Source organism: Chlorocebus sabaeus, chromosome 5 (assembly GCF_047675955.1).
Source record: "Chlorocebus sabaeus isolate Y175 chromosome 5, mChlSab1.0.hap1, whole genome shotgun sequence".
NCBI lineage: Eukaryota > Metazoa > Chordata > Mammalia > Primates > Cercopithecidae > Chlorocebus > Chlorocebus sabaeus.
Window position 1 is genome coordinate 70,935,091 of NC_132908.1, and position 24,755 is coordinate 70,959,845.

General features: G+C 53.3%; 2 protein-coding genes and 1 non-coding gene across 3 annotated transcripts in view; all 3 read left to right on the top strand.

The window, feature by feature from the left end:
* The window catches only part of AARS1 (alanyl-tRNA synthetase 1), a 34,136-nt gene extending 18,281 nt beyond the window's left edge, over positions 1 to 15,855 (top strand). Inside the window, exons 8-21 of the mRNA XM_007993649.3 lie at positions 857 to 965; positions 1,714 to 1,864; positions 3,258 to 3,382; positions 3,818 to 3,962; positions 6,663 to 6,841; positions 8,012 to 8,125; positions 9,207 to 9,413; positions 9,883 to 10,067; positions 12,653 to 12,761; positions 13,413 to 13,526; positions 14,119 to 14,238; positions 14,359 to 14,445; positions 14,779 to 14,892; positions 15,240 to 15,855. Coding sequence (XP_007991840.1) covers positions 857 to 965; positions 1,714 to 1,864; positions 3,258 to 3,382; positions 3,818 to 3,962; positions 6,663 to 6,841; positions 8,012 to 8,125; positions 9,207 to 9,413; positions 9,883 to 10,067; positions 12,653 to 12,761; positions 13,413 to 13,526; positions 14,119 to 14,238; positions 14,359 to 14,445; positions 14,779 to 14,892; positions 15,240 to 15,425 — 1,945 coding nt within the window. The 3' untranslated portion in view covers positions 15,426 to 15,855. The remainder of the gene's footprint in view (positions 1 to 856; positions 966 to 1,713; positions 1,865 to 3,257; positions 3,383 to 3,817; positions 3,963 to 6,662; positions 6,842 to 8,011; positions 8,126 to 9,206; positions 9,414 to 9,882; positions 10,068 to 12,652; positions 12,762 to 13,412; positions 13,527 to 14,118; positions 14,239 to 14,358; positions 14,446 to 14,778; positions 14,893 to 15,239) is intronic.
* A 319-nt stretch (positions 15,856 to 16,174) lies between these two features.
* EXOSC6 (exosome component 6) lies at positions 16,175 to 18,525 on the top strand. The gene has a single exon (XM_007993648.3). The coding sequence runs from the start codon at positions 16,253 to 16,255 to the stop codon at positions 17,069 to 17,071; it is 819 nt and encodes a 272-aa protein (XP_007991839.2). The 5' UTR covers positions 16,175 to 16,252; the 3' UTR covers positions 17,072 to 18,525.
* A 4,396-nt stretch (positions 18,526 to 22,921) lies between these two features.
* Positions 22,922 to 22,992, top strand: TRNAG-GCC (transfer RNA glycine (anticodon GCC)). The gene has a single exon. It is a non-coding gene; the product is annotated as a tRNA-Gly (tRNA).
* The last annotated feature ends 1,763 nt before the right edge of the window (positions 22,993 to 24,755 follow it).

A 24,755-nucleotide genomic window follows, 5' to 3' on the forward strand; every position in this document is an offset into this window, starting at 1 on the left:
TCTCGGGTTCAAGCAATTCATCTGCCTCAGCCTCCCGAGTAGATGGGATTACAGGCATGCGCCACCATGCCTAACTTGGTATTTTTAGTAAAGATGGGGTTTCTCCATGTTGGTCAGGCTGGTCTCAGACTCCCAGCCTCAGGTGATCCACCTGCCTTGGCCTTCCAAAGTGCTGGGATTACAGGTGTGAGCCACTGTGCCCAGCCAGAGATGGGGTTTTGCCATGTTGGCCAGGCTGGTCTCGAACTCCTGACCTCAGATGATCCACCCGCCATGGCCTCCCATAGTGCTGGGATTACAGGTGTCAGCCACCACGCCTGGCCTTTTTATGAAACTTAAAGCCATCCTTCGTTATTGTTTCCTTGTCTTTTGGGCAGTTGGAAGAATCCCTCCACCGCTTTTTTAAGAGATGAAGGGAGTTTCAGCTACTGTCACATAGTTGCCACTATACTAAATCTCTGCTGCTGAGTACAGATGATAAGGATTGTATTTAAAGTTGCCTGATAGGAGATTGGCAGGGGCAGGGTATTGACCAGCCCTGGGAAGCTCTGTTACTGACAGGCAGGACCTGGGATCACCGGCATCAAGTACACATCTTGTCTGTCTTGCCTTCCTATATGGGTAACTGAATGTGAAAGGAAAACAAACCAGTGTTTACCCTAGGCAAGCCTTGATGGGTATTTGTGGGTATGTTATTGAGTCTTACACTAAAATTAGTGACCTTGGGGAATGCAAAAGTGCATGCTTAGGATAAAAGAAAGTTCCTGAAAGAGGTGTTGCTTTGGGTAGGATTCCAACGGATTCATGACAAAACCCTCAGCTGGGAATGTTGGGGACTAGTTTCTGCCTCTTACAGGTATGTGTTGAGACGGATTCTCCGCCGAGCTGTCCGGTACGCCCATGAAAAGCTCAATGCCAGCAGGGGCTTCTTTGCTACATTAGTAGATGTTGTTGTACAGTCCCTGGTAGGTTCATTTCTCTGCTTACCCTTCTGTGCTAAAGCAATCCGTTGAGAGGGATGGGGTGGGAGAGGGCATACTATTAAGGAGCTTTTTGTTGTTGTTTTTTGAGACAGAGTGTTGCTGTGTCGCCCAGGCTGGAGTGCAATGGCATGATCTCGGCTCACTGCAACCTCTGCCTCCTGGGTTCAAGCGATTCTCCTGTCTCAGCCTCCCGAGTAACTGGGATTACAGGCACACACCGCCATGCCGAGCTGATTTTTTCTATTTTAGTAGAGACGGGGTTTCACCGTGTTGCCCATGCTGGTCTTGAACTCCTGAGCTCAGCCTCGGCTTCCCAAAGTGGTAGGATTACAGGCATGAGCCACTGCACCCTGCTAAGGAGGTTTTTTTTTTTTCTTTTGAGATGGAGTCTCGCTCTGTCGCCCAGGCTGGAGGGCAGTGGCGCGATCTCCACTCACTGCAAGCTCCGCCTCCCGGGTTCACGCCATTCTCCTGCCTCAGCCTCCCGTGTAGCTGGGACTACAGGAGCCCACCACCGTGCCTGGCTAATTTTTGTATTTTTAGTAGAGACGTGGTTTCACCATGTTAGGATGGTCTCGATCTCGTGACCTCGTGATCCGCCTGTCTCGGCCTCCCAAAGTGCTGGGATTACAGGCGTGAGCCACCGTGCCCGGCCAGGAGGTTTTTTAAGAGGAGGTAGGGAATAGTCTTTGGTTTCATCCAGCCCCTCATCTTGCTTCCCCTTTGTCAGGGAGATGCATTTCCTGAGCTGAAGAAGGACCCAGACATGGTGAAGGACATCATTAATGAAGAAGAGGTGCAGTTTCTCAAGACTCTCAGCAGAGGGCGTCGCATCCTGGACAGGAAAATTCAGAGCCTGGGAGACAGCAAGACCATTCCCGGTAGGGACCAGTTTTTGCACTTCTCCATCCTGGCCGTTTGATCTTTCTGGGAAACACAAGCCCTTTCTCACAGACTGACTGTGGGCTCCCGTGTCTCTGAGGCTGAACATAGCTTGATTGAACTGCTTTTGGTGCAAACTGGAATTTATAGTAAAATGGTAAAAGTAATGCATCATTGTGGCAAAGTATTCAAACGATACAGAATACAAAAGTGTTCAGAAAAAGAAAATCCTTTTTCCCAGGGGCAAGGTGGGGGTAGATTTTTTTTCTTAGAGGGAACAACTCTTAACAGTTTGGTGTATAACTCTTCAGGATTCTTCTCTGTTTGCTTGCAAATAAATACATGTAGGTATTTGTGGGTGTGTATTTTTCAAGCAAGAGTGGGAATATTTGATATATACTGTTTTGCAATTTGGGGAAAATAAATTCCAAAGATTTTTTTCCCCTTTTTATTGAAGTATAACAAGGTAAAAGCTTGATGAATTTTCACAAATTGAACACACTTATGTTCAGATCAAGAGAGAGATTTGTTGGCCGGGCACGGTGGCTCACACCTGTAATCCTAGCACTTTGGGAGGCCGAGGCAGGCGGATCACGAGTTCATGAGTTCAAGACCAGCCTGCCCAACATGGCAAAACCCTGTCTCTACTAAAAATACAAAAAATTAGCTGGGTATGGTGGCATGCACCTGTAATCCCAGCTACTCAGGAGGCTGAGAGAGGAGAATCGCTTGAACCCGGGAGGTGGAGGTTGCAGTGAGCCAAAATCATGCCATTGCACTCCAGCCTGGGCAACAAGAAAAAAGAAATAGAAAATTGTCCAGGTGAGGTTTTGATTATTATTTTTATTTATTTATTTATTTATTTTTGAGATGGAGTCTCGCTCTGTTGCCCAGGTGGGAGTGCGGTGGTGCGATCTTGGCTCACTGCAAACTCTGCCTCCTGGGTTCACGCCATTCTCCTGCCTCAGCCTCCCAAGTAGCTAGGACTACAGGCGCCCGCCACCAAGCCCGGCAAATTTTTTGTATTTGTAGTAGAGACGGGGTTTCACCGTGTTAGGATGGTCTCGATCTCCTGACCTCGTGATCCACCCGCCTCAGCCTCTCAAAGTACTGGGATTACAGGCGTGAGCCACTGTACCCGGCCTAGGTGAGGTTTAAAAAGAAAAAAAGATTAAAAAAAACACAAAATCTAGAATTGTATCAGGACATCCATTGTGTTTCCCCCAGGTTAACTGGAAAACATGTGTTGGATTTTCTGATGGGCACCCAGGGCCGATACTGACTGGCCTTATCTCTTTAATTCCTTCTGCCAATCCCAGCATCCTCTTGGAGGACTTGGCATGGAAAAGGGGCCATCTTTGTTTTTTGACACACCTCCTTTGTGCTGTGTAGGAGACACTGCTTGGCTCCTCTATGACACCTATGGGTTTCCAGTGGATCTGACTGGACTGATAGCTGAAGAGAAGGGCCTGGTGGTAGACATGGATGGCTTTGAAGAGGAGAGGAAACTGGCCCAGGTAAAGAACTTGGAGAGTGAGCAGGAAACCCAGCACCTTCCAACTCAGCACCACTTGGCTGCAGAGCGAGCATGAGTTTCCTTCCATTAAAGTCTTTGAAGTGCTTTTTCCCCTAGACCAGTGGTTCATAAGCAGAGGCGAGTCTGCCTTCCAGGGGGCAATTGGCAATAATGTCTGAAGACATTTTTGGTTTTCACAACCAGGGGCAGATCCTGCTGTCATGTACTTGGTAGAGGCCAGGGTGCCGCTCAGCATCCCACACTGCAAGAGGATCCTCCACAACAGAGAATGATCTGGCCCCAAATGTCAGTAGTGCCAGGATTGAAAAACCCTGTTCTGGCAGTTTACGCTGGGCATAGTTTAGCAAGTTCCAGTCCTTTGGAATCCCTTTTCTCCTACTGTAGTGTAACTTATGCTTGTTTCTCTTGCTGACAGCTGAAATCACAGGGCAAGGGAGCCGGTGGGGAAGACCTCATTATGCTGGACATTTACGCTATCGAAGAGCTCCGGGCACGGGGTCTGGAGGTTACAGATGATTCCCCAAAGTACAATTACCATTTGGACTCCAGTGGTAGCTACGGTATGGTGCTCTGCTCCTTCCACTTCTGAGCATTCTGCCCCGTATCTGGAGGGTATTTGAAAGATTGTTTCTCAAGATTAGCTATCCAGCAAACTGCTGACAGCCTCTCCTGGAGTGCCGTACAGTCACGCTATGCACTTCTTATACACACAGGCACCCTTGGCTGGAAGTTTTCTTAGCTCTATTTTGAAATAATTATAATCACAGGAAGTTGTAAAAAAAAAAAAAAAATTGTAGGAAGGATCTCACACCCTTTGTCCAGTTTCCTCTAATTGTAACATCATGCAGGAAACTGGGCAGCTGACATTGATACAATCCACAGTGACTATTAGAATGCTATTAGGGGCCTGGTGCTGTGGCTCACACCTGTAATCCCAACATTTTGTGAGGCCAGGGCAGGTGGATCACCTAAGGCAGGAGTTTGAAACCATCCTGACCAACATGGTGAAACCCTGTCTCTACTGAAAATACGGAAATTAGCTGGGTGTGGTGGTGTGTGCCTGTAATCCCTGCTACTTAGGAGGCTGAGGCAGGAGAATCACCTGAACCTGGGAGGCAGATGTTGCAGTGAGGCTAGATATGCCATTGCACTCCAGCCCAGACAACAAGAGTGAAACTCCGTCTCTGAAAAAAAAAAAAAGAATGCTATTAGGATTCTATTATCCTAATGCTATTAGAATGCTATTATCCGAATAGCATTTTTTTTTTTTTCCTGAGATGGAATCTAGCTCTGTTGCCCAGGCTGGAGTGCAATGGCATGATCTTGGCTCACTGCAACCTCCACCTCCTGGATTCAAGCGATTCTCCTGCATCAGCCTCCTGAGTAGCTGGGATTACAGGCACATGCCACCATGCCCAGCTAATTTTTATATTTTTAGTAGAGATGGGGTTTCACCATGTTTGCCAGGCTGGTCTCGAACTCCTGACCTCTTGATCTGCCTGCCTTGGCCTCCCAAAGTGCTGGGATTACAGAGGGGAGCCACCTCGCCCGGCTGGATAATAGTATTCTAATGTTAAGAAACAAAGCTGGTGCAGTGGCTCATGCCTGTAATCCCAGCACTTTGGAATGTGAGCGGGGGTGGATCACTTGAGCTCCGGAGTGTGAGACCAGTCTGGGCAACATGGCAAAACCATGTCTCTACCAAAAATACAAAAATTAGCTGGGCGTGGTGACGCACGCCTGTAGTTCCAGCTACTTGTGGGCCTGAGGCAGGAGGATCACTTGAGCCTGGGAGATTGAGGCTGCAGTCAGCCATATTTGTGCCACTGCACTCCAGCCTGGGCTACAGAGTAAGACCCTGCCTCAAAGAAATAAATTGGCAGTACATGTTTTTGCTGCTTTTTTGCCCAGGTGGAGAACAATCTTTTTTTTTTGAGATTGAGTTTCGCTCTGTCACCCAGGCTGGAGTGCAGTAGCGCAATCTTGGCTCACTGCAACTTCTGCCTCCCAGCTTCAAGCGATTCTCCTGCCTGAGCTTCCCAAGTAGCTGGGATTACAGGCATGTGCCACCATGCCCGTCTAATTTTTATATTTTAGTAGACACGGGGTTTCACCATATTGGCCTGGCTGGTCTCGAAATCCTGAGCTCAGGTTATCCACCCGTCTTGGCCTCCCAAAGTGCCAGGATGACAGGTGTGAGCCACCGTGCCCAGCTGAGAACAATATTATACCTGAATCTATTCAAGCGAGCCTACAAAATGAGTATATTCTTTATGAGTTGACCTTGGACTAGGGGAATTTATTGCCACTCTTTTTTTTTTTTTGAGACAGAGTCTCAACTCTGTCACCCAGGCTGGAGTGCAGTGGCGTGATCTCGGCTCATTGCAACCTCTGCCTCCCGGGTTCAAGCGATTCTCTTGCCTCAGCCTCCCGAGTAGCTGGGACTACAGGCCTGTGCCACCACGCCCAGCTAAGTTTTTGTATTTTTAGTAGAGACAGGGTTTCACCATGTTAGCCAGGATGGTCTCCATCTCCTGACCGTGTGATCCACCCGCCTTGGCCTCCCAAAGTGCTGGGATTACAGGCCTGAGCCACCACGCCTGGCCTATAACTACTCTTAAAGATCTACTAATCTCATGCACTAAGTTTCTGCTCAGTAGCTCAGAGTTAGGGTAACCCATTGTCCCAGTTTTAACACTGAAAGTCTGCATCCCAGGAAACCCCTCAGCCCTAAAAATTGGGACAGTTGGTCACCTGACAGAGTGTTGCATTCTTTGATGGGAAGCCCTTTTTTTTGTTGTTTTGTTTTGTTTCGTTTTTTGAGATGGAGTCTTGCTGCTTTGTCGCCCAGGTTGGAGTGCGGTCGCGCGATCTAGGCTCACTGCAAGCTCCGCCTCCTGGGTTTACGTCATTCTCCTGCCTTAGCCTCCCAAGTAGCTGGGACTACAGGCACCCACCACCATGGCAGGCTAATGTTTTGTATTTTTAGTAGAGACGAGGTTTCACTGTGTTAGCCAGGATGGTCTCGATCTCCTTACCTCGTGATCCGCCCACCTCAGCCTCACAAAGTGCTGGGATTACAGGGCAAGCCACTGCGCCGGCCGCGAAGCCCTTATAGTCTAATGGGTTTGCTTCCAAAATACAATTGGACAATTTGGAGCTAAGAAGAGTTTGAGAAAGAGAATCCAGCAAAAGTCTGCTAAGAAGGCATGAAAAGGTCATTGACCCAGTGTCCCCTTTCTGTGCATTCCCTCGAGCAGTATTTGAGAACACAGTGGCTACAGTGATGGCTCTGCGCAGGGAGAAGATGTTCGTGGAAGAGGTGTCCACAGGCCAAGAGTGTGGAGTGGTGCTGGACAAGACCTGTTTCTATGCTGAGCAAGGAGGGCAGATCTATGACGAAGGCTACCTGGTGAAGGTGGATGACAGCAGCGAGGATGTGAGCCAACAGTTCTTCTTCCTTGTTAGCCGAGGAGGGCCAGGCATGGAGCCGGGGAGCTGCTCTTGCCCCACAGTGCTCCAGGCCTTGGGAGCAGTCCTGACACCCCTTTGGGTTGGGTTCCATGGTCAGTATTTCTGGAGCTGAGGGAGCTGCTGCTTGTACCTGTTGCTTTCCTGGCCACTGGGTACCCTTATAGAAATATTTTTGCAGCCAGGGTGCAAGTTTCCTACAAGCTTTGCACATTAAAAAGGAGAGGCAGCTCTCTGAAGGGGAGGTGTCCTTGTAGAAAACTCAGCCTAGAGCTCTGCTGCTGCTGCTGAATGAGTTACTTTGTCTCCCTAGGCTTCAGGTTCTTTACGGAAGCTTTTAAATATTCTAAGATGTGGCTGGGCACAGTGGCTCATGCCTGTAATCCTAGCACTTTGGGAGACCGAAGTGGATCACCCGAGGTCAGGATTTTGAGACCACCCTGGCCAACATGGTGAAACCCTGTCAAAATTAGCTGGGCATAATAGCGGATGCCTGTAATCCCAGCTGCTCGGGAGGCTGATAGGGGAGAATCGCTTGAACCCAGGAGACGGGGGTTGCAGTGAGCTGAGATTGCGCCACTGCACTCCAGCCTGGGCGACTGAGCAAGACTGTCTCAAAAAAAAAAATTCTAAGATGCTTGTTAATATCGTGTGTGTCTGTGTGTGTGCACAGATAAATTTTTTTTTTTTTTTTTTGGATGGAGTCTCGCTCTGTAGCCCAGGCTGGAGTGCAGTGTCACGATCTTGGCTTACTGCAACCTCTGCCTTCTGGGTTCAAGCGATTCTCCTGCCTCAGCCTCCTAAGTAGCTGGAATTATAGGCACTTGCCATCACACGTGGCTTATTTTTGTATTTTTTTAGTAGAAATGGGATTTTACCATGTTGGCCAGGCTGGTCTCAAACTCCTGGCCTCAGGTGATCTACTTGTCTTAGCCTCCCAAAGTGCTGGGATTACAGGCAGAAGCCACTGCACCTGGCCTATTTAATTATATTTAATAATATTAATGGAATATGTGTGTGTGTACAATTTACATATGTAAAGAGAATTTTTTATATACATGAATTTATATTGAAAATAGAAGAAAATTTATATATTTTTAAGTATTTATTTATTACTCTCCTCCTTGACCCCTCTTAGAAAACAGAGTTTACGGTGAAGAATGCTCAGGTCCGAGGAGGGTATGTGCTACACATCGGAACGATCTACGGTGACCTGAAAGTGGGAGATCAGGTCCGGTTGTTTATTGATGAGGTGAGTTGGGTTACTGTGGCCCCCATTGGATTTGGTTAGTAATCACCTTCTCCTCTGGCTTTAAATTGTCCTGTCACTGTTATCACTCCCTAGTGACATTGTAAGTAGACCACAGGGGTTAATTTCAGTGCATTTGGTGGATTGTGAGGGATGCAACTAAGAGTTAATCTGTATGTTCCCAAGTCAGTGATTTCACCAGTGATTTCAGTTAAGATCCTGTGGACTTGCTTTCATGGATTGCTTTTCTAATCTTACCTACTTTCATCAGGAGCCAAGGATGCTGAAGAATGAAGAGGTAGGCTCTGTGGCATGTGACAGAGCTCCAGAGTAAGAGTAGCTTAAAACAGAATAGCAGTGTATGTTCTGAAAAGCTCAAGCTGATACGGAGGCTCTGCCCCACAGAGTCAGAGGGCCATCTGGTGGAGGTTGTAGTGAGCCGAGATCGTGCCATAGCCTCCAGACTGGGCAATAAGAGCAAAACTCCATATTTAAAAAAAAAAAAAAAACTTTATAAAAATTTATAAACACACACATTTGGGGAGGCTGAGGCGGGAGGATTGCTTGAGGCCAAGAGTTTGAGACCAGCCTGGGCAACAACATGAGACCCCATCTCTACGAAAAATAAAAAATATTAGTTGGGGGTGGTGGTGTGTACCTGTAGTCCCAGCTACTTGGGAGGCTGAGACAAGAGGATCGCTTGAGCCCAGGAGTTTGAGGTGGCACTGAGCTATGATTGTGCTGCTGCACTCCATCCTGGGTAACAGAGCAAGACTGTCTCTGAAAATGAAAAGACAGATGACAGGCTAGATTTAGCCATAGGCCATCGTTTGACAATTCCTGTTCTAGGTGGTGGAAAAGAAATGGGAGGACCCTTTAATGGTAGACAGCACTTCTGCTCAAAACCTGTTGACCAGAACTTAGTGACATGGCCACACTTAGCCGCAGGGAAGCTGGGAAGTGTAACCTTTATTCTGCACAGTCATATTTCCAACTAAAAATTGTAGCACTTGGGGGTGCAGGTATCAGGAGATAACTAGCAGTCTATTACAGACCTCTCCATGAGCCCTTCTGCCCTTTCCAGCCCCGACGAAGACCCATCATGAGCAACCACACAGCTACGCACATTCTGAACTTTGCCCTGCGCTCAGTGCTTGGGGAAGCTGACCAGAAAGGGTCACTGGTTGCTCCTGACCGCCTTAGATTTGACTTCACTGCCAAGGGAGCCATGTCCACCCAACAGATCAAGAAGGCTGAAGAGATTGCTAATGAGATGATTGAGGCAGCCAAGGTAGGATGGGCGACGGCCGAACGCCTCCCCTCCCCGCACCATCACTGTTTGTCCACAGTCTCAGCAGTGCAGTGCTCTCTGTTTTTACCAGATTCGTCCTGCATGTAGATTTGCTTAAAGCAGTGATTCTTCACCTGGGCTTTTGTAGGGGGCAGTGCGGGGCAGTGGTGGTTGTTGCTGAAGGGGAGAGGGAGAGGCCTTTGTCCGACCCCCACCTTAGGAGAACCAGAGCTGTTCTAGTTAAGTCTGTTCACATATAAGATTTGGTCCACAGTTAAACAAAATAGTTGGAAATTACCATATTGATGCCCTTGACTTTGCATGTGGTGTGTGATTCAGGAAGCTCATGGCACGTGCCAGGCAGAGCCAGGTCAGAACGCGAGTCCTGCCTGCAGGACCATGTTCTCCTGCCTTGTTGTATCGTACCTCCAGGGATCTCTTCCAGCTCTTTTCTGTCTTTGTCTGGCAGCCCGTCTACACTCAGGATTGCCCCCTGGCGGCAGCAAAAGCCATCCAGGGCCTACGGGCTGTGTTTGATGAGACCTATCCTGACCCTGTGCGAGTCGTCTCCATTGGAGTCCCGGTGTCTGAGCTGCTGGATGACCCCTCTGGGCCTGCCGGCTCCCTGACTTCTGTTGAGTTTTGTGGGGGAACGTGAGTACCATGGAGGGGCAGAGTAGAGGGGTCATCTGCCATCACCTTCTGAGGATGTAGGTCTTAGGCTAGAACAACTCTCGTCTTTCTAAGGTTGCAGTGAAGTCCTCAGAAATGGAGTTGCTAAATAGCGTTCCCAAGAATCTCAGCCTTCTATTGTGCTCATTAGACCTCCCGTATCTGATGTTAACATTTGCTGATGAAACATTCCCAGGAGGATAAGGTGGAAAACATTGTATTCATACTTACCATGCAGTTGCTTGCTATTTGCTGGGCTGAAACTAACAAGAAGGCTAGTATGAATTTGGGATTCAGCAAGGCCTGGAGTGCTCGTTGAGCTCCTGATGTAGTCCTAGCCCTTTCCATTCCTGGTATCTCACCTAATTTCCTTTGACAGCTTGGGCGGCATCTAGGGAACGTAGCTCTATTGTCTCAGAGCCCCTGAGCAGGCTACATGCTTGACCCAGCTCAGTTCGGCATGGGATAGCCACTTCTGCCAATTTGGATTCCTCTGTAGCTCTCTGGGCCTTTCTGGGAAGGTCATGGTGGCCTGGAAAGTTCCTGCTTCCGAATGAAGCCTTTTTTTTTTTTTTTTTTGGTTGAGACGGAGTCTTGCTCTGTCACCCAGGCTGGAGTGCAGTGGCCGGATCTTAGCTCACTGCAAGCTCCGCCTCCCGGGTTTACGCCATTCTCCTGCCTCAGCCTCCCGAGTAGCTGGGACTACAGGCACCCGCCACCTTGCCCGGCTAGTTTTTTGTATTTTTTTTTTTAGTAGAGACGGGGTTTTACTGTGTTTGCCAGGATGGTCTCGATTTCCTGACCTCGTCATCTGCCCGTCTTGGCCTCCCAAAGTGCTGGGATTACAGGCTTGAGCTATCCCACGCCCGGCCCCAAATGAAGCCTTATCAAAAGAATTTTTTTTTTTTTTTTGAGATGGAGTCTTGCTGTGTCCCATAGGGTAGAGTGCAGTGGCACAGTCTCAGCTCACTGCCAAACGATTTTCATGCCTCAGCCCCCCAAGTAGCTGGGACTACAGGCATGCGCCCCCATGCCAAGCCAGGAAGAGAATATTCTTTTTTATTGAGACAGAGTTTCTCTCTTGTTGCCCAGGCTGGAGTGCAATGGCGCCATCTTGGCTCACTGCAACCTCCGCCTGCAGGGTTCAGGTGAGTCTTCTGCCTCAGCCTCCCGAGTAGCTGGAATTACAGGCACCCGCCACTACGCCCAGCAAATTTTAAGATGGAGCCTTGCTCTGTTGCCAGGCTGGAGTGCACATGGCTTGATCACAATTCACTGCAAACTCTGCCTCCCCGGTTCACGGCATTCTCCTGCTTTAGCCTCCCAAGTAGCTAGGACTACAGGTGCGTGCCACCTCGCTTGGCTAATTTTTTGTATTTTTAGTAGAGATAGGGTTTCACCATGTTAGCCAGGATGGTCTCGATCTCCTGACCTCATGATCCACACACCTCGGCCTCCAAAAGTGCTGGGATTACAGGTGTGAGCCACCGTGCCTGGCCTAATTTTGTATTTTTAGTAGAGACAGGGTTTCTCCACCAGTTCAGGCTGGTCATGAACTCCTGATCTCAGGTGACCCACTCACCTCAGCCTCCCACAGTGCTGAGATTACAGGTGTGAGCCACCGCGCCTGGCCAAAAAGAACATTCTTAATATCATGGTTGAGACGGTCCAAGGTCCCCTGCAGGCCTCTGGCAGGCAGGGAGGAAGTGGGATGTGCAGAGTAGGGTAGGGGTCTGGGGGACTGAGTTACAGGCTTTTCTGCCCAGCTGAATTGGGGAGGAAACAGCTTTCAAAAACTTTATACAAGGGCTGGGTGTGGTGCCTCATGCCCAGCACTTAGGGAGGCTGAGGCAGGTGGATCACTTGAGGGCAGGATTTCAAGACCAGCCTGTGCAACATGGTGAAAACTTGTCTCTACTAAAAATACAAAAATGAACTAGGAGTGGTGGCAGGTGCTTGTTTCCCAGCTACTTGGGAGGCTGAGGCAGGAGAATCACTTGAACCCGGGAGGTAGAGATTGTGGTGAGCCACGACCACACCATTGCACTGCAGCCTGGGCAACAGAACAGGACTCTGTCTCAAAAAAAAAAACAAACCTTTATACCACTGTCAAAGAATGAGGAGGAATTAATAAGCATTTGAGGTTCTCTGAACAACTGAAATAAAGCCTATTTGTTCAAGGGGTTGTGGTAAGATTTTAACAGCAGTCCTCAAATTGTCCCCTAATGAACAGGAATACAAAAATAGAGTGTAAGTTCCACCACAGGACCAAAACTGTCACGTAGAGCCTAATGGTAAGACTGTATTGGATATTAGGGACCACAAAGCACTTTCCTGTTTGCCTCATTTGACTTTCATAGCAGCTACGTGGGGAGCATCATCCCCATCTGAGAGCTGAGAACACTCAGGCTTGGTGAGCTGGTGTCTCGCTCCGTGTCAGAACACTCCCAAGCCCAGGCTTTCCCTGACTTTCAACCCATTCCTGCTTCTCTTGTCCGCTAGTGGGACCCCCAGCCAAAGGCTGCCAAGGACCTCTTTCACCACCACCTTTGTTTTCTGCTATTTAGGCACCTGCGGAACTCAAGTCACGCAGGAGCTTTTGTGATTGTGACGGAAGAAGCCATTGCCAAGGGTATCCGGAGGATCGTGGCTGTGACAGGTGCCGAAGCCCAGAAGGTGAGCAGGTCAGGCTGGTTTGGGGCTTATCTGAAGAGGGCAAGAATCCATAGAGCAAACAGTGCTCCGCGTGGCTGCTGCAGTCAGAGTGAAAGTGGAGACTGGGCCACTCCCCCTGCCCCAGTGTCCTACCCCTGTGTGGCAGAAGAAACCTGCCACCACACAAGATTTCCTAGCTTTCCTGTGTTTAGTCTTAAAATATATGTAAATCTGGCTATCTACCCCCTCTTATCTCCATGTGGAAGAGGGTGTAAGACATAGATTCGCTGTGGCTTCAGGGCCGACGGCACTGATCCATGTACCCCTAGGGGCGTGCTTAGTTTGAGGCCGTGCAGTAGAGGATGGGTGCTTTGTCATGGGAACTGGTGTGTCTGACTTGTCCTAAAGCCCCAGGGTTAGCCACTTCCTGGGTGATGGGGTTCCTGATTCTCGAGCTTGATCATCCCCAAGTCAGAGTTGGGTACAGTCGTTGCCAGTGGGCCTGTGAGCACTGTGCTCCTTGCTGGGGCCTGGTGCTGCCAGTACCTGCTCCCCACAGACACTTTTCGGGTGTGTTACTGCAGGGCCTACCACTGGGGCAGCCACTCAGACCCAGGATAGTGAGGCTGACTCAGGCTTCCTGCCTGGGGTTGACCCGGTGTCCCCTCCCAGGCCCTCAGGAAAGCAGAGAGCTTGAAGAAATCTCTCTCTGTCATGGAAGCCAAAGTGAAGGCCCAGACTGCTCCAAACAAGGATGTGCAGAGGGAGATCGCTGACCTTGGAGAGGTAGGGGTGGCTTCCCTCCCTCCTCAGGGCCTGATGCATGAGACATGCCCTGGCTTCAGTAAATCTGTATTCAGTCAGGCGCTGGTTCTTGGTGGAATGGGCCTTTGGGCTGACTTCTATTGTTCTGCAGCCTTGTAGCAGGGACCCCATGGATCCTGGCCTTGGACCCTGGAGGTTCCCTGCTGCCCCCATTGCTGCTAGCAGGAGAGCTCTTCCCAAGCATGTGTGGGCACTGGGGTGGAGGGATTTGGAGAAGGGGAAAAGGCTGCCCCCTGCTTCCAAGCCTGCCTGGCATTTATTTGCATTTTAAGCTGCCAGGAAGCTCATCACAGGCTGTTCCCAGCGTGGTAAGGACTGGACCTGACTTGGAGCCCAGCTTTCTACTGTTCCTTTCTCTCTAGCCCTGCTTGTTTCGCCTGCCGCAGCTGCTCCAGAAGGGACGGGTCTCAAAGCCAGAAGACAGCTTTGTGTTTTTGCTTTCCTTTCCAGGACACTAGTCAGGGAGGACTTGGGTTCAGGTGGGGTGGGCTGGACCTTGATATCCCAGCAAGTTTTGGCCCAGATTCAGATGGTCTTCTGGTTCTGGTTCCAGGCCCTGGCCACTGCTGTCATCCCCCAGTGGCAGAAGGACGAATTGCGGGAGACTCTCAAATCCCTAAAGAAGGTCATGGATGACCTAGACCGAGCCAGCAAAGCCGATGTCCAGAAACGAGTGAGTCCTGGCAGCACCGGTGGCCAGAGTGTTTCCTAGGCAAAGGCCGGCAGGATACAGCCAGAAGTTCGGGGCCTGGGCTTTTGGTCTGAGCTGCTCTTCTGGACTTTTTTCTTGCAGGTGTTAGAGAAGACAAAGCAGCTTATCGACAGCAACCCCAACCAGCCCCTCGTCATCCTGGAGATGGAGAGCGGTGCCTCAGCCAAGGCAACCCAGGGGCTGGGGGCCCCCTCCCCTGGGGCTCATCAGCCCTTTGGTGGCTGATATGTGACCTCCGTGGCTCTGAGCCAAGTGGTTGCCTAAGGGCCCACTGTCTGGGATTAAGGTTGGGAGGAACAGCAGCTCCCTGCATGTGGGAGGCACACCTGGGCCAGGGTGTGGGCAGGGCCCAGCACTGGGGTCCTCCACCCAGACCCTGAGGACTACATCTGCTCTGGGAAGGGGTGGGGGTGGGTGGCAGTCCTTCTGAGGGCTGCAAATGCTCACACTAGTAAGGGTCCCTGCTCCAGCACCATGGTCTGAGCCAGGTCCTCCCCACAGGCCCTGAATGAAGCCTTGAAGCTCTTCAAGACACACTCCCCTCAGACGTCTGCCATGCTCTTCACGGTGGACAACGAGGCTGGCAAGATCACTTGCCTGTGTCAAGTCCCTCAGGTCAGAACCACCTTGCACCAGTGGGAAGTGTTGGGTCTTAAGCTTGTTTGTTGAGGCCTGTGTGTGTACAACCTGCATTTAAAAGAGCCCATCTCCTGCCTGCCTGTTGGTCACCTTTGCCAGTACCCCTTACCCAAGCCTCCTCATTGGTTGCATCTGTCTGGTTGATACTTGGCTTTGCCATTCTGTCCTGTCCTGGCAGGGGCCATGACTGCCCCCTGCACTAGCCATAAAGTCTGTCTCGGCCTCCAGCAGTATCACCCAGGGCAAAGAGTGGGTGATAGCTCCTCCATCCTTTCTTTCCCTTTGTTCCTCCCTGACTTCCCCCTTCCCTTCCTTTCTTCTAGAATGCAGCCAATCGGGGCTTAAAAGCCAGCGAGTGGGTACAGCAGGTGTCAGGCCTGATGGACGGTAAAGGTGGGGGCAAGGATGTGTCTGCACAGGCCACAGGCAAAAACATTGGCTGCCTGCAGGAGGCGCTGCAGCTGGCCACTTCCTTCGCCCAGCTGCGCCTCGGGGATGTAAAGAACTGAGCGGGGGAGGAGGTGGCTCCTAGTGGCTCCATCTGTCCAGCTGGGAGCTCTTCATCTGCTACAAGAACATTTGAATCCTGGGACCTTTTGAGAGCCCCTCCTACCCCGGCAGTACCTGGACCACCCTCACGAGCAGTCCTGTGACTCAGCGCCCCTTATACTTCTGCCCTGAGCCCTCCACGTCAGTGCCATCTGTTGAGAACCACTACCCCCGCATTGCTGTTGATCGCCACACTCGCATCTGTAGATAACGGCTCTCCAGCCTGAGCTTTCCGCGTCAGCAAGGACGAATCATTTTTTGCTGCAGAGAATAAAAGGACCATGTGCAATACTTAATGCCGTATGATCTCTATCCCTTTTCCCAGGTGGGGCTCACTGTTTTGACAGCCCTTGGCCCCTGGTGTCTGTAGAATAAATGCTGTGGCTTCTACTGGCTGCTGTAGTGTTCACCTAGTCCAGCCCCAGAACCCTAAATTTTAGGAAAGGCCCCTGGGGTTGCCTCAAACGTTTGTGGAGGTGGAGGCCATATAGATATGGAGCAAGGCGTTCATAATTCAGTAGATGGGTGAGGTTAGTGGAAGCAGAGAAGCCTTGGAGCTGCTCTCCCGGCTCCCTTCCAGCAAGATGGATGGATCAGGCAGCCCTGCACAAGTGGGACCAGGGCGCCAGGGAGCCGGCCGTTCTCCCTCCGAGCCTCCAGCGGGCGCCGTAGCGCTGCCCGTCACTCTCGCGACAACCCTCACGCAGGCGCGCGTCTTTAAGCAACGGAAGAACCAGTAGGTGCGGCAGTGCGTTGGGCGGAAGCGGCTCGCACGCCAGGAGCCGCCATGCCCGGGGACCACCGCCGCATCCGCGGCCCTGAAGAGTCGCAGCCCCCGCAGCTGTACGCGGCCGACGAGGAGGAGGCGCCCGCCGCCCGCGACCCAACGCGACTGCGGCCCGTGTACGCGCGCGCCGGGCTGCTGAGCCAGGCCAAAGGCTCGGCCTACCTGGAGGCGGGAGGCACCAAGGTGCTGTGTGCAGTGTCGGGCCCGCGACAGGCCGAGGGCGGCGAGCGCGGCGGCGGCCCGGCCGGATCTGGCGGCGAAGCCCCGGCCGCGCTGCGCGGTCGCCTGCTCTGCGACTTCCGCCGCGCGCCCTTCGCGGGCCGCCGGCGCCGCGCTCCCCCGGGCGGCGGCGAGGAGCGTGAGCTGGCGCTAGCGCTGCAGGAGGCACTGGAGCCGGCCGTGCGCCTGGGCCGCTACCCGCGCGCGCAGCTCGAGGTGTCGGCGTTGCTGCTGGAGGACGGCGGCTCCGCCCTGGCCGCCGCGCTCACCACCGCCGCGCTCGCCCTGGCCGACGCGGGCGTGGAGATGTACGACCTGGTGGTGGGCTGTGGCCTGAGCCTCGCGCCAGGGCCCGCGCCCACCTGGCTGCTGGACCCCACGCGGCTAGAGGAAGAGCGCGCCGCCGCCGGCCTCACCGTGGCGCTCATGCCTGTGCTTAATCAGGTGGCCGGGCTGCTAGGCAGCGGCGAGGGCGGCCTGATCGAGAGCTGGGCGGAGGCCGTACGCCTGGGCCTCGAGGGCTGCCAGCGCCTCTACCCCGTGCTGCAGCAGAGCCTGGTGCGGGCGGCCCGCCGTAGGGGCGCCGCCGCTCAGCCCTGAACTAGAAGCCTGAGCAACGACAGACGCAAGCCAAGGATCGTGCTGCCGCCGTCCCTGAAAAGACCCACGCCGTCGGCCTCCAGCCTGCGTCAAGATAAGCATCCGGAGCCCTGGAGAGCACCTGGCTAGTCCCTAGCAGAGCCAAGGCGCCGGACAGCTGTGGTGTTGGAAAGGGTTTTTACAAACCTCATTAAAGGAACTTTACTTGAGCCGGCCCTTAGCTGCGACCCAGTTGAGGAAACCTGTGAGCGCATCCTGACTCCCAAGTTGGAAACTTTAGCTGGACTTACCTAGAAGCTGGTACCTGGAGCTGCTGTCATTCAGGCCAGCCAGTCACTCCCTCCGATATAACTGGGCGACTTTTCAGAGGATGGACAAGACGACTGTGCCTTCTGTGTCTGAGCCAAAAGAAAGACCCTTTTATATTTGAAAAAACGTCTTCTGGTGTGGTTCTTCTTGGTCCGGAATTTCTAAGAGAGCAAGGCTCCTTTGTTCTTGCATCCCAGGTGTCAAGGGTCGCGGCGGCATTGCCTTAAACCGGTTCTGTTCCTTAGGCCCACGTGAACAGGAGAGACGGGCTGAAAAGAGCTGCAGAGCCTGATGGGAGCGCTGTGATTTGGAGAAGCAGCTGCCCCCACACGAACCAGAGTCAGGGGAACTGCTGAGATACGACGAGAGTAGGGAGAGTTGGCCGGGTGCGGCGGCTCACACCTGTAATCCCAGCACTTTGGGAGGCCAAGGCGGGGAGATCACCTGAGGTCGGAAGTTTGAGACCAGCCTGACCAACATGGAGAAACCCCGTCTCTACTAAAAATACGAAATTAACCAGCACTAATGGTGGCGTATGCCTGTAATCTTAGCTACTCTCGGGAGGCTGAGGCAGGAGAATCGCTTGAACCCGGGAGGCGGAGGTTGCGGTGAGTGGAGATCGCACCATTGCACTCCAGCCTGGGCAACAAGAGCAAGACTCCGTCTCAGGAAAAAGTATGGCCCCAGAAGTGCGCTGAGTGCACCGAATACCCCAACCTGGCTTGGTGCTGGGTAGCTGAAAAGGGTTTTGCTCTGGGTAGAAGCCATCTGTCCTTGGCCAGGTGCAGAATGGCACAACCCGAGCCTCCACTGCTGGTGAGAAGTGGCGCCCTGGTCCTACAAGGAAGACCCTGAGCAGCACCGCAAAGGGCAGGTGCACTGCTAGGAAAGCCAGGTACAACCTGACTGACTCACCACGAGGTGGGGTCTTTCCTGTGTCACTACCAGCTCTGCTGGTTTGGGCTCAAGACTGCATGGGAGGAAGCCAGGTGACTGCCATTTGGAAGGCGGCCTGGTCCCCTCTCTGCACTCAGCTTCTCTAGGAAGGGCCGACCTGGGTCAGCCCAAGGACCAGAATGAGTTTCTGGGTCCACACCCAGAACCCCTGACCAGGAAAAATATAAATTTTATTTTTTCCCTTCTGACATAATGTGTCTTTCTAGAGCAGGTCTGAAATAGTATCACACCAGTGGGGACAGGACATAATGTAATTCTGAAGGGTGACTTCCTAGAGTAGATGGGGAGTCTGGAGCCCAAAGAGGGCTGTGTGGGGTACACACTGAGAACATTCCAGCAGTTTCAGGGAGATTGGAAACTCAGGGAGATCTGTTGGCTATCTGTTGACTGGCGGTGCATCGGGAGGGGAGTGAAGATCAGCTGTGTCTGCATTCAGACAAGGCTGAGGGTGCCCTCTGAGCGCTGGGGGGGGTGGGGGTGGGGCTGTCATCTGCCCCATGCAAGAGAGCCTCAGCTTCATGAGGATAGCGACCTGGTGCAGTCCCAGGCCACCTCCCTCCTAACCCTGTCAGTCCCAGGACCATCATCTCGAAATGCAACCTCTAAAGAAGCTAAACCCACCACTACAGGTTGGCCCTCTGCTTGTCTGGCCAAGCCCTGTGTCCACTTCCATTGCCCCAGCTCCAGATCAGGCATCTCAGGTTGCTAAGGTGGCTTTCAAAACCTACGCAAGGCAAGGAGCTATCTATCCGAGAATGCCAGGAGCTGATGAGGCTGGAGGGGTTCCTGCTGCCTCCTGGCTGGCCTGGTCTTCAGCGTGGTTCTTCACCTGTAGGGAAAACAGAAGCAGGGCAGTGGCAGAGGGGCCGGAGGCATGGGAGGCTAGGAAAGGGGGGCCACCTACTCACAACATCTACTCTCACCCACACCCCGATTTCCATTTCCTCCCCAGAGCTTTGGCAGCTCAGGGCTTCTCTATATTCTACCTAAGACCTAGAAACCCAGAACCACCAGGCTAAAGAAAGCAGTCATCTACATGTAGCCATTCTTTTCCCAGATATTACAGGTGTGACTCAGGATCTGCGCAGCAGTGAAAACCCTCCTGAGCCCAGCAGACCGAACACAGAGCTGGGTGGGTAGATAGGGGAGGGCTCCAGCCCCACTGTGGGCCGGGCATGGCCTGCCTCAGACCAGCAAGAGGTGGTGGTTTTGGATGAGCAGGGAATATTCAGCTCCTCTAATGCCACACACAGGGCTGTTGCCAGTTCCAGGAAAGTTAGTGTGCCACAGCTTCCCCAGGGGGCGTGGTCCATGCGGCAGCCAGAGACCCTGCAGCAGCAGGAAGAGCGCAGGAACCTGGGGTTTTTTTTTTTTCTGAGACGGAGTTTTGCTCTTGTTGCCCAGGCTGGAGTGCAATGCTGTGATCTCGGCTCAGCAACCTCCGCCTCCCGGGTTCAAGCAATTCTCTCAGCCTCCAGAGTAGCTGGGATTACAGGCATGCGCCACCACACCATGCTAATATATATATTTTTTTGAGATAAAGTCTCTGTCACCCAGGCTAGAGCGCAGTGGCATGATCTCGGCTCTCTGCAACCTCTGCCTCATGGGTTCAAGTGATTCTCCTGCCTTAGCCTCCCAAGTGGCTGGGGTTACAGGCGCCCATCACTGTGCCCAGCTAATTTTTGTATTTTTAGTAGAGACGGAGTTTCACCATCTTGGCCAGGCTGGTCTCAAACTCCTTGCTGGGATTAAAGGCGTGAGCCACCACGCCCAGCCAATTTTTTGTATTTTAAGTAGAGACAGGGTTTCTCCATGTTGGTCAGGCTGGTCTCAAACTCCCAACCTCAGGTGATCCACCTGCCTCGGCCTCCCAAAGTGCTGGGATTACAGGCATGAGCCACTGCACCCGGCTGAAACCTGAGACAAGCTTACCAGCTGGGTCTCAGGCAGGGGTCTGGGGCCATGGGGCACACCTGTGACATTCCCTTTACGGTGCTCCAGCCCTGTCCCCCCACTGCCTTCTGGGAGAAGGTATTTCAGCCTAGAACCGACCCTGGCACAGCTGAGCCCTCCAAACCCAGGGTTGGGAGGCAGAAAACAGGACAGGGCCGAGCCTACTGGGCATGACTCTGACGGGGGAATACACCTCCCCGTCTGTACCACCTCGGCCTCCTGTACTGACCAGAGAGGCCCTCCCTTGCTCACAGGGAGGCCACAAGGAACCCAACACAAGTAGGGTGGAGATGGGGCAGCGGGGCCAGGTCACTCACTGTCCACTCCGTGTCTGTGCCGCCCTCGTAGCCATCTGCCTCTGGACCAGCCCCCTTGCTCCGGGGCTTCTGCGGGGCCTCAGAGCTGCAGGAGGAGCCCTTGCTACCAGGACTCCTGTTTTTCCCACTGTCCTTTGTGGCTGTGCAGAGAAGGTCATCAGTCAATGGCTGGGTTCGGAGGCCCCAGCTGACCCCAGAGAGGCCACTTAATGCCCAGCAATGACCTAGGGCCTCTAAAGACTCAAGAGGGCAAGAAACAGATGGGCTGGGACGTGTGGCTCTGTCTCCAGGCGGTTGCTGAGTGGGTGGGGGTGACCCAGAAACCACAAGAGTCCTTGAGCCTCAAGTACAGCCCAGGGATGGGGAGTGGGGAGTATACTCTGGGGAGGGAGACCTGAAGACAGGGAAAGGCACAGGCAGGGCCCCAGGCACCAGGCATCTTCAGGAGTGGGGAAAGCTGGGCTCCCACAGAGCATGGGGATCAGACCTGCGGGTGGGACCTGCTGCCGGTCAATGCGCTCCAGGCTGTGCAGCAGACTGTCCACCTGGGCTTTGATGTGCCACAGCGCCCCCTGGATGTCATGCAGCTCCTCGGTGCGGACTGCAGGGAGAGGGGCAGGGTTGGTGCCCAGGCTGGGCTCTGGGGCCTGCCGTGACAGCTGGTGCAGCCACCCAACTGCTCCCTAGCACTGCAGGTGTGACTGTGTCCCCCACTCACACTTTTTCTGCCCAGAGGGCAGGGGGCTGTTCCTGGAGACCCATTGGGGGCTGAAGCCGCTCCTGACCCCCATGCCCATGTGGGCCCTCTGGATCTTGACAGGCATGTGGTTGATGAGTGGGGGCATCCGGATCCTCTGGTATTCATAGACCCTGGGGACGGGACAGGACAGAGAGGGAGTCAGGCCAGCCAGCCCCACCTCCCCAAGCTGTACATGATCTCTGTACACTTGTAGCTACTACTGCTGCTGTGAAGGACACAAATGGAAGGGGTCACGGTGCACGACCAGGGGCTCTGCCTGGTGCCCAGTTGAACTTGGAAAACTGAAGGTCACAGCTCTTCCTTGGAATGCCAGCCTTCCTCAGTGGAAGAGCCCCTAGGGACTTGCCCAAGGTCACTTTGGGAGACCACAGCAAACCAACTTCGCCAGTTGGCCTCTGATAAGGGGTGCCTCCAGGTGGCAGTGGGGACACAATCACCCACAGGCTTCTGGCAGCCAGAGCCTGGCCTCCCCCTCCCCCTCCCCCAGGCTGCTCTGTGAAACCGGCACTGTTGATGCCCTGAGACTTTGTCTGGCAAAAGATGAAAGGGAAGAGGTGTGTCAGAGCCAAAGCCCTGGCAAGGCATGGGAGAGCCTTCAATCCTTGCCTGAGAATCACCGGGGCCAGCAGGCAGGGCTAGGGACAGGGCAGTGGCCAGGTCACCTGGGCCTTTGTTCCAGGCCCTGGGAGACAGGATGGGTCCCAACGGCCCAGGCTCGCTCACAAAAGTGGGGCTCCCTACTTATCACACACCAGGCACCCCAGGGAACCTGTGCCAGGAGGGGGTCGGGGAGCATGCAAAGAGACAGCTGGGTCCCAGCCTGGGCAGGAAGCTCTGGGGACCCTGCAGGAGGAGCTTCAGGTCCTTCCTGTGCCTGGGGAGGGCTCTGAGTTGGGGGAAAGGGAGGGGACGTGTGGTGATGGGTGGGGGTAGTAAAAAGTTATCAACTTTCCAGTCCTGTCGCTGTTGCCCCCAAGCTCAGGGCCAGCACACGAGGGGTGGAACGGAGGACATCCTGGGCACCTGCCCTATCCCCTCCATCTCCGGCCACCCCCTACTCCCACCCCTGCTTTCTGGCTCAGGAGGTCTGGGTAGGCGGCCTGGGAAGCTTCCAATTCCGGTAGGAGGGGAGGGAGGAAGGGGAGGGAGGAAAGGGAGGGGAGGGAGGAAAGGGAGGGGAGGAGAGGGAGGGAGGAGAGGGAGGGAGGGGAGGAGAGGGAGGGAGGGAAGGAGAGGGAAGAGAGGGAGGGAGGGGAGGAGGGGGAGGAGAGGGAGGGAGGGGAGGAGAGGGAGGGAGGGGAAGAGGGGGAGGAGAGGCAGGTCCAGCCGCAGGGTAGATGGACAAGGACCCCCAAGGGCCAGGAAGGACCAAGCAGTGAGAGCTGGGGCCAAGACAGCATTGGAGGTGAAGGCCTCCGAGGAGCAGGACCGCCCTGGAAAGTGTCCTTGACCCAGCCTTGCAGCCCCCTCCCCACGGCTAAACAGACCAGACTGGACAGGCAGGGCCAGGCCTGTGACCACCTGGGATGCGGTGACAAACCCACATTCATTGACGCATTGGTGATTCAGTGGTAGAATTCTCGCCTGCCATGCGGGAGGCCTGGGTTCGATCCCCGGCCAATGCACAGGGAATTCCTTTTTTGTTGTTGCTTTTTTTTTTTTTTTTTTTTTGAGATGGAGTCTTGCTCATCGCACAGGCTGGAGTGCAGTGGGACGATCTCGGCTCACCAGAAGCTCTGCCTCCCGGGTTCACACCATTCTCCTGTCTCAGCCTCCCGAGTAGCTGGGACTACAGGCGCCTGCCACCATGCCCGGCTAATTTTTTGTATTTTTAGCAGAGACAGGGTTTCACCGTGTTAGCCAGGATGGTCTCGATCTCCTGACCTCGTGATCCGCCCACCATGGCCTCCCAAAGTGCTGGGATTACAGGCGTGAGCCACCGCACCCAGCCTGTTGTTGCTTTTTAAAGACAGGATCTTGGGACCAGTGCGGTGGCTCTCGTCTGTAATACCAACACTTTGGAAGGCTTAGGTGGGTGGATCACGATGTCAGGAGTTTGAGACCAGCCTGGCCAACATGGTGAAACCCCATCTCTACTGAAAATACAACAATTAGCTAGGCGTGGTGGCGGGTGCTTGTTATCCCAGCTACTTGGGAGGCTGAGGCAGGAGAATCTCTTAAAACCAAAAGGCTGAGGTTGCAGTGGGCTGAGATTGGGCAACTGTATTCCACCCTGGGCAACAAGAGCAAAACTCCATCTCAAACATACAAAAATAAAAATTAAAATATGACAGGATTGCTGGGCGCGGTGGCTCATGCCTGTAATCCCAGCATTTTGGGAGGCCTAGGCAGGCAGATCACCTGAGGTCAGGAGTTTGAGACCAGCCTGGCCAACATGATGAAACCCTGTCTCTACTAAAAATACAAAAATTAGCCAAGTGTGGTGGTGCCTGCCTGTAATCCCAGCTACTTGGGAGGCTGAGGCAGGAGAATTGCTTGAACCCAGGAGGTGGAGGCTGCAGTGAGCCAAGATCATGCCATTACATTCTAACCCCTGGGCAACAGAGTGAGACACTTTTTAAAAAAAAAAAAAAAAAAGTGATCTTGGCCGGGTGCCGTGGCTCACACCTGTACTCCAGCACTTTGGGAGGCCAAGGAGGGTGAATCACCTGAGGTCAGGAGTTCGGGACCAGCCTGGCCAAAATGGTGAAACCCTATCTCTACTAAAAATGCACAAAATTAGCCGGGCGTGGTGGTGGATGCTCGTAATCCCAACTACTCAGGAGGCTGAAGCAGGAGAATCACTTGAACCTGGGAGGTGGAAGTTACAGTGAGCGGAGATCACGTCACTGCACTCCAGCCTGGGCAACAGGAGTGAAACTCTGTCTCAAAAAAATATAAGGCAGGATCTTGCACAGTCGCCCAGGCGACATCATCATAGTGGTATGATCCTACCTCACCACAGCCTCGATCTCCCAGGCTCAAGAGATCATCCTGCCTCAGCCTCCCGAGTAGCTGGGACCACAGGCCAAAAATAAAATAATTATTGCCTAACTAATTATTTTTTGTAGAGACAGCGTCTCTATCTTATCCAGGCTGGTCTCAAATCTGGGCTCACATGACCCTCCAGCCTCAGCCTCCCAAAGTGCTGGGATTACAGGCGTGAGCCACTGTGCCCAGCCTAAGTGTATTTTTGTGAGTAGCCACAGATGAACCATGCACTGGAAGGGGATTCTGCTGACTGCCACCCAAGCTGAGATAAACAGGGAGAGACTGCGTGCGTTCGGGTACCTGCCCATCTGCAGCCACCTGTTGCAGGCAGGGGGTCCTTCCTCACGGGACCTCCCTGCCCTGGCCTGCCTTTGCCGGCACTGAGGCCAGGGTCTGT

Excerpts from the sequence above, each read along its gene's own strand:
- EXOSC6 (XM_007993648.3), top strand. The coding sequence starts at position 16,253 with ATGCCCGGGGACCACCGCCGCATCCGCGGCCCTGAAGAGTCGCAGCCC.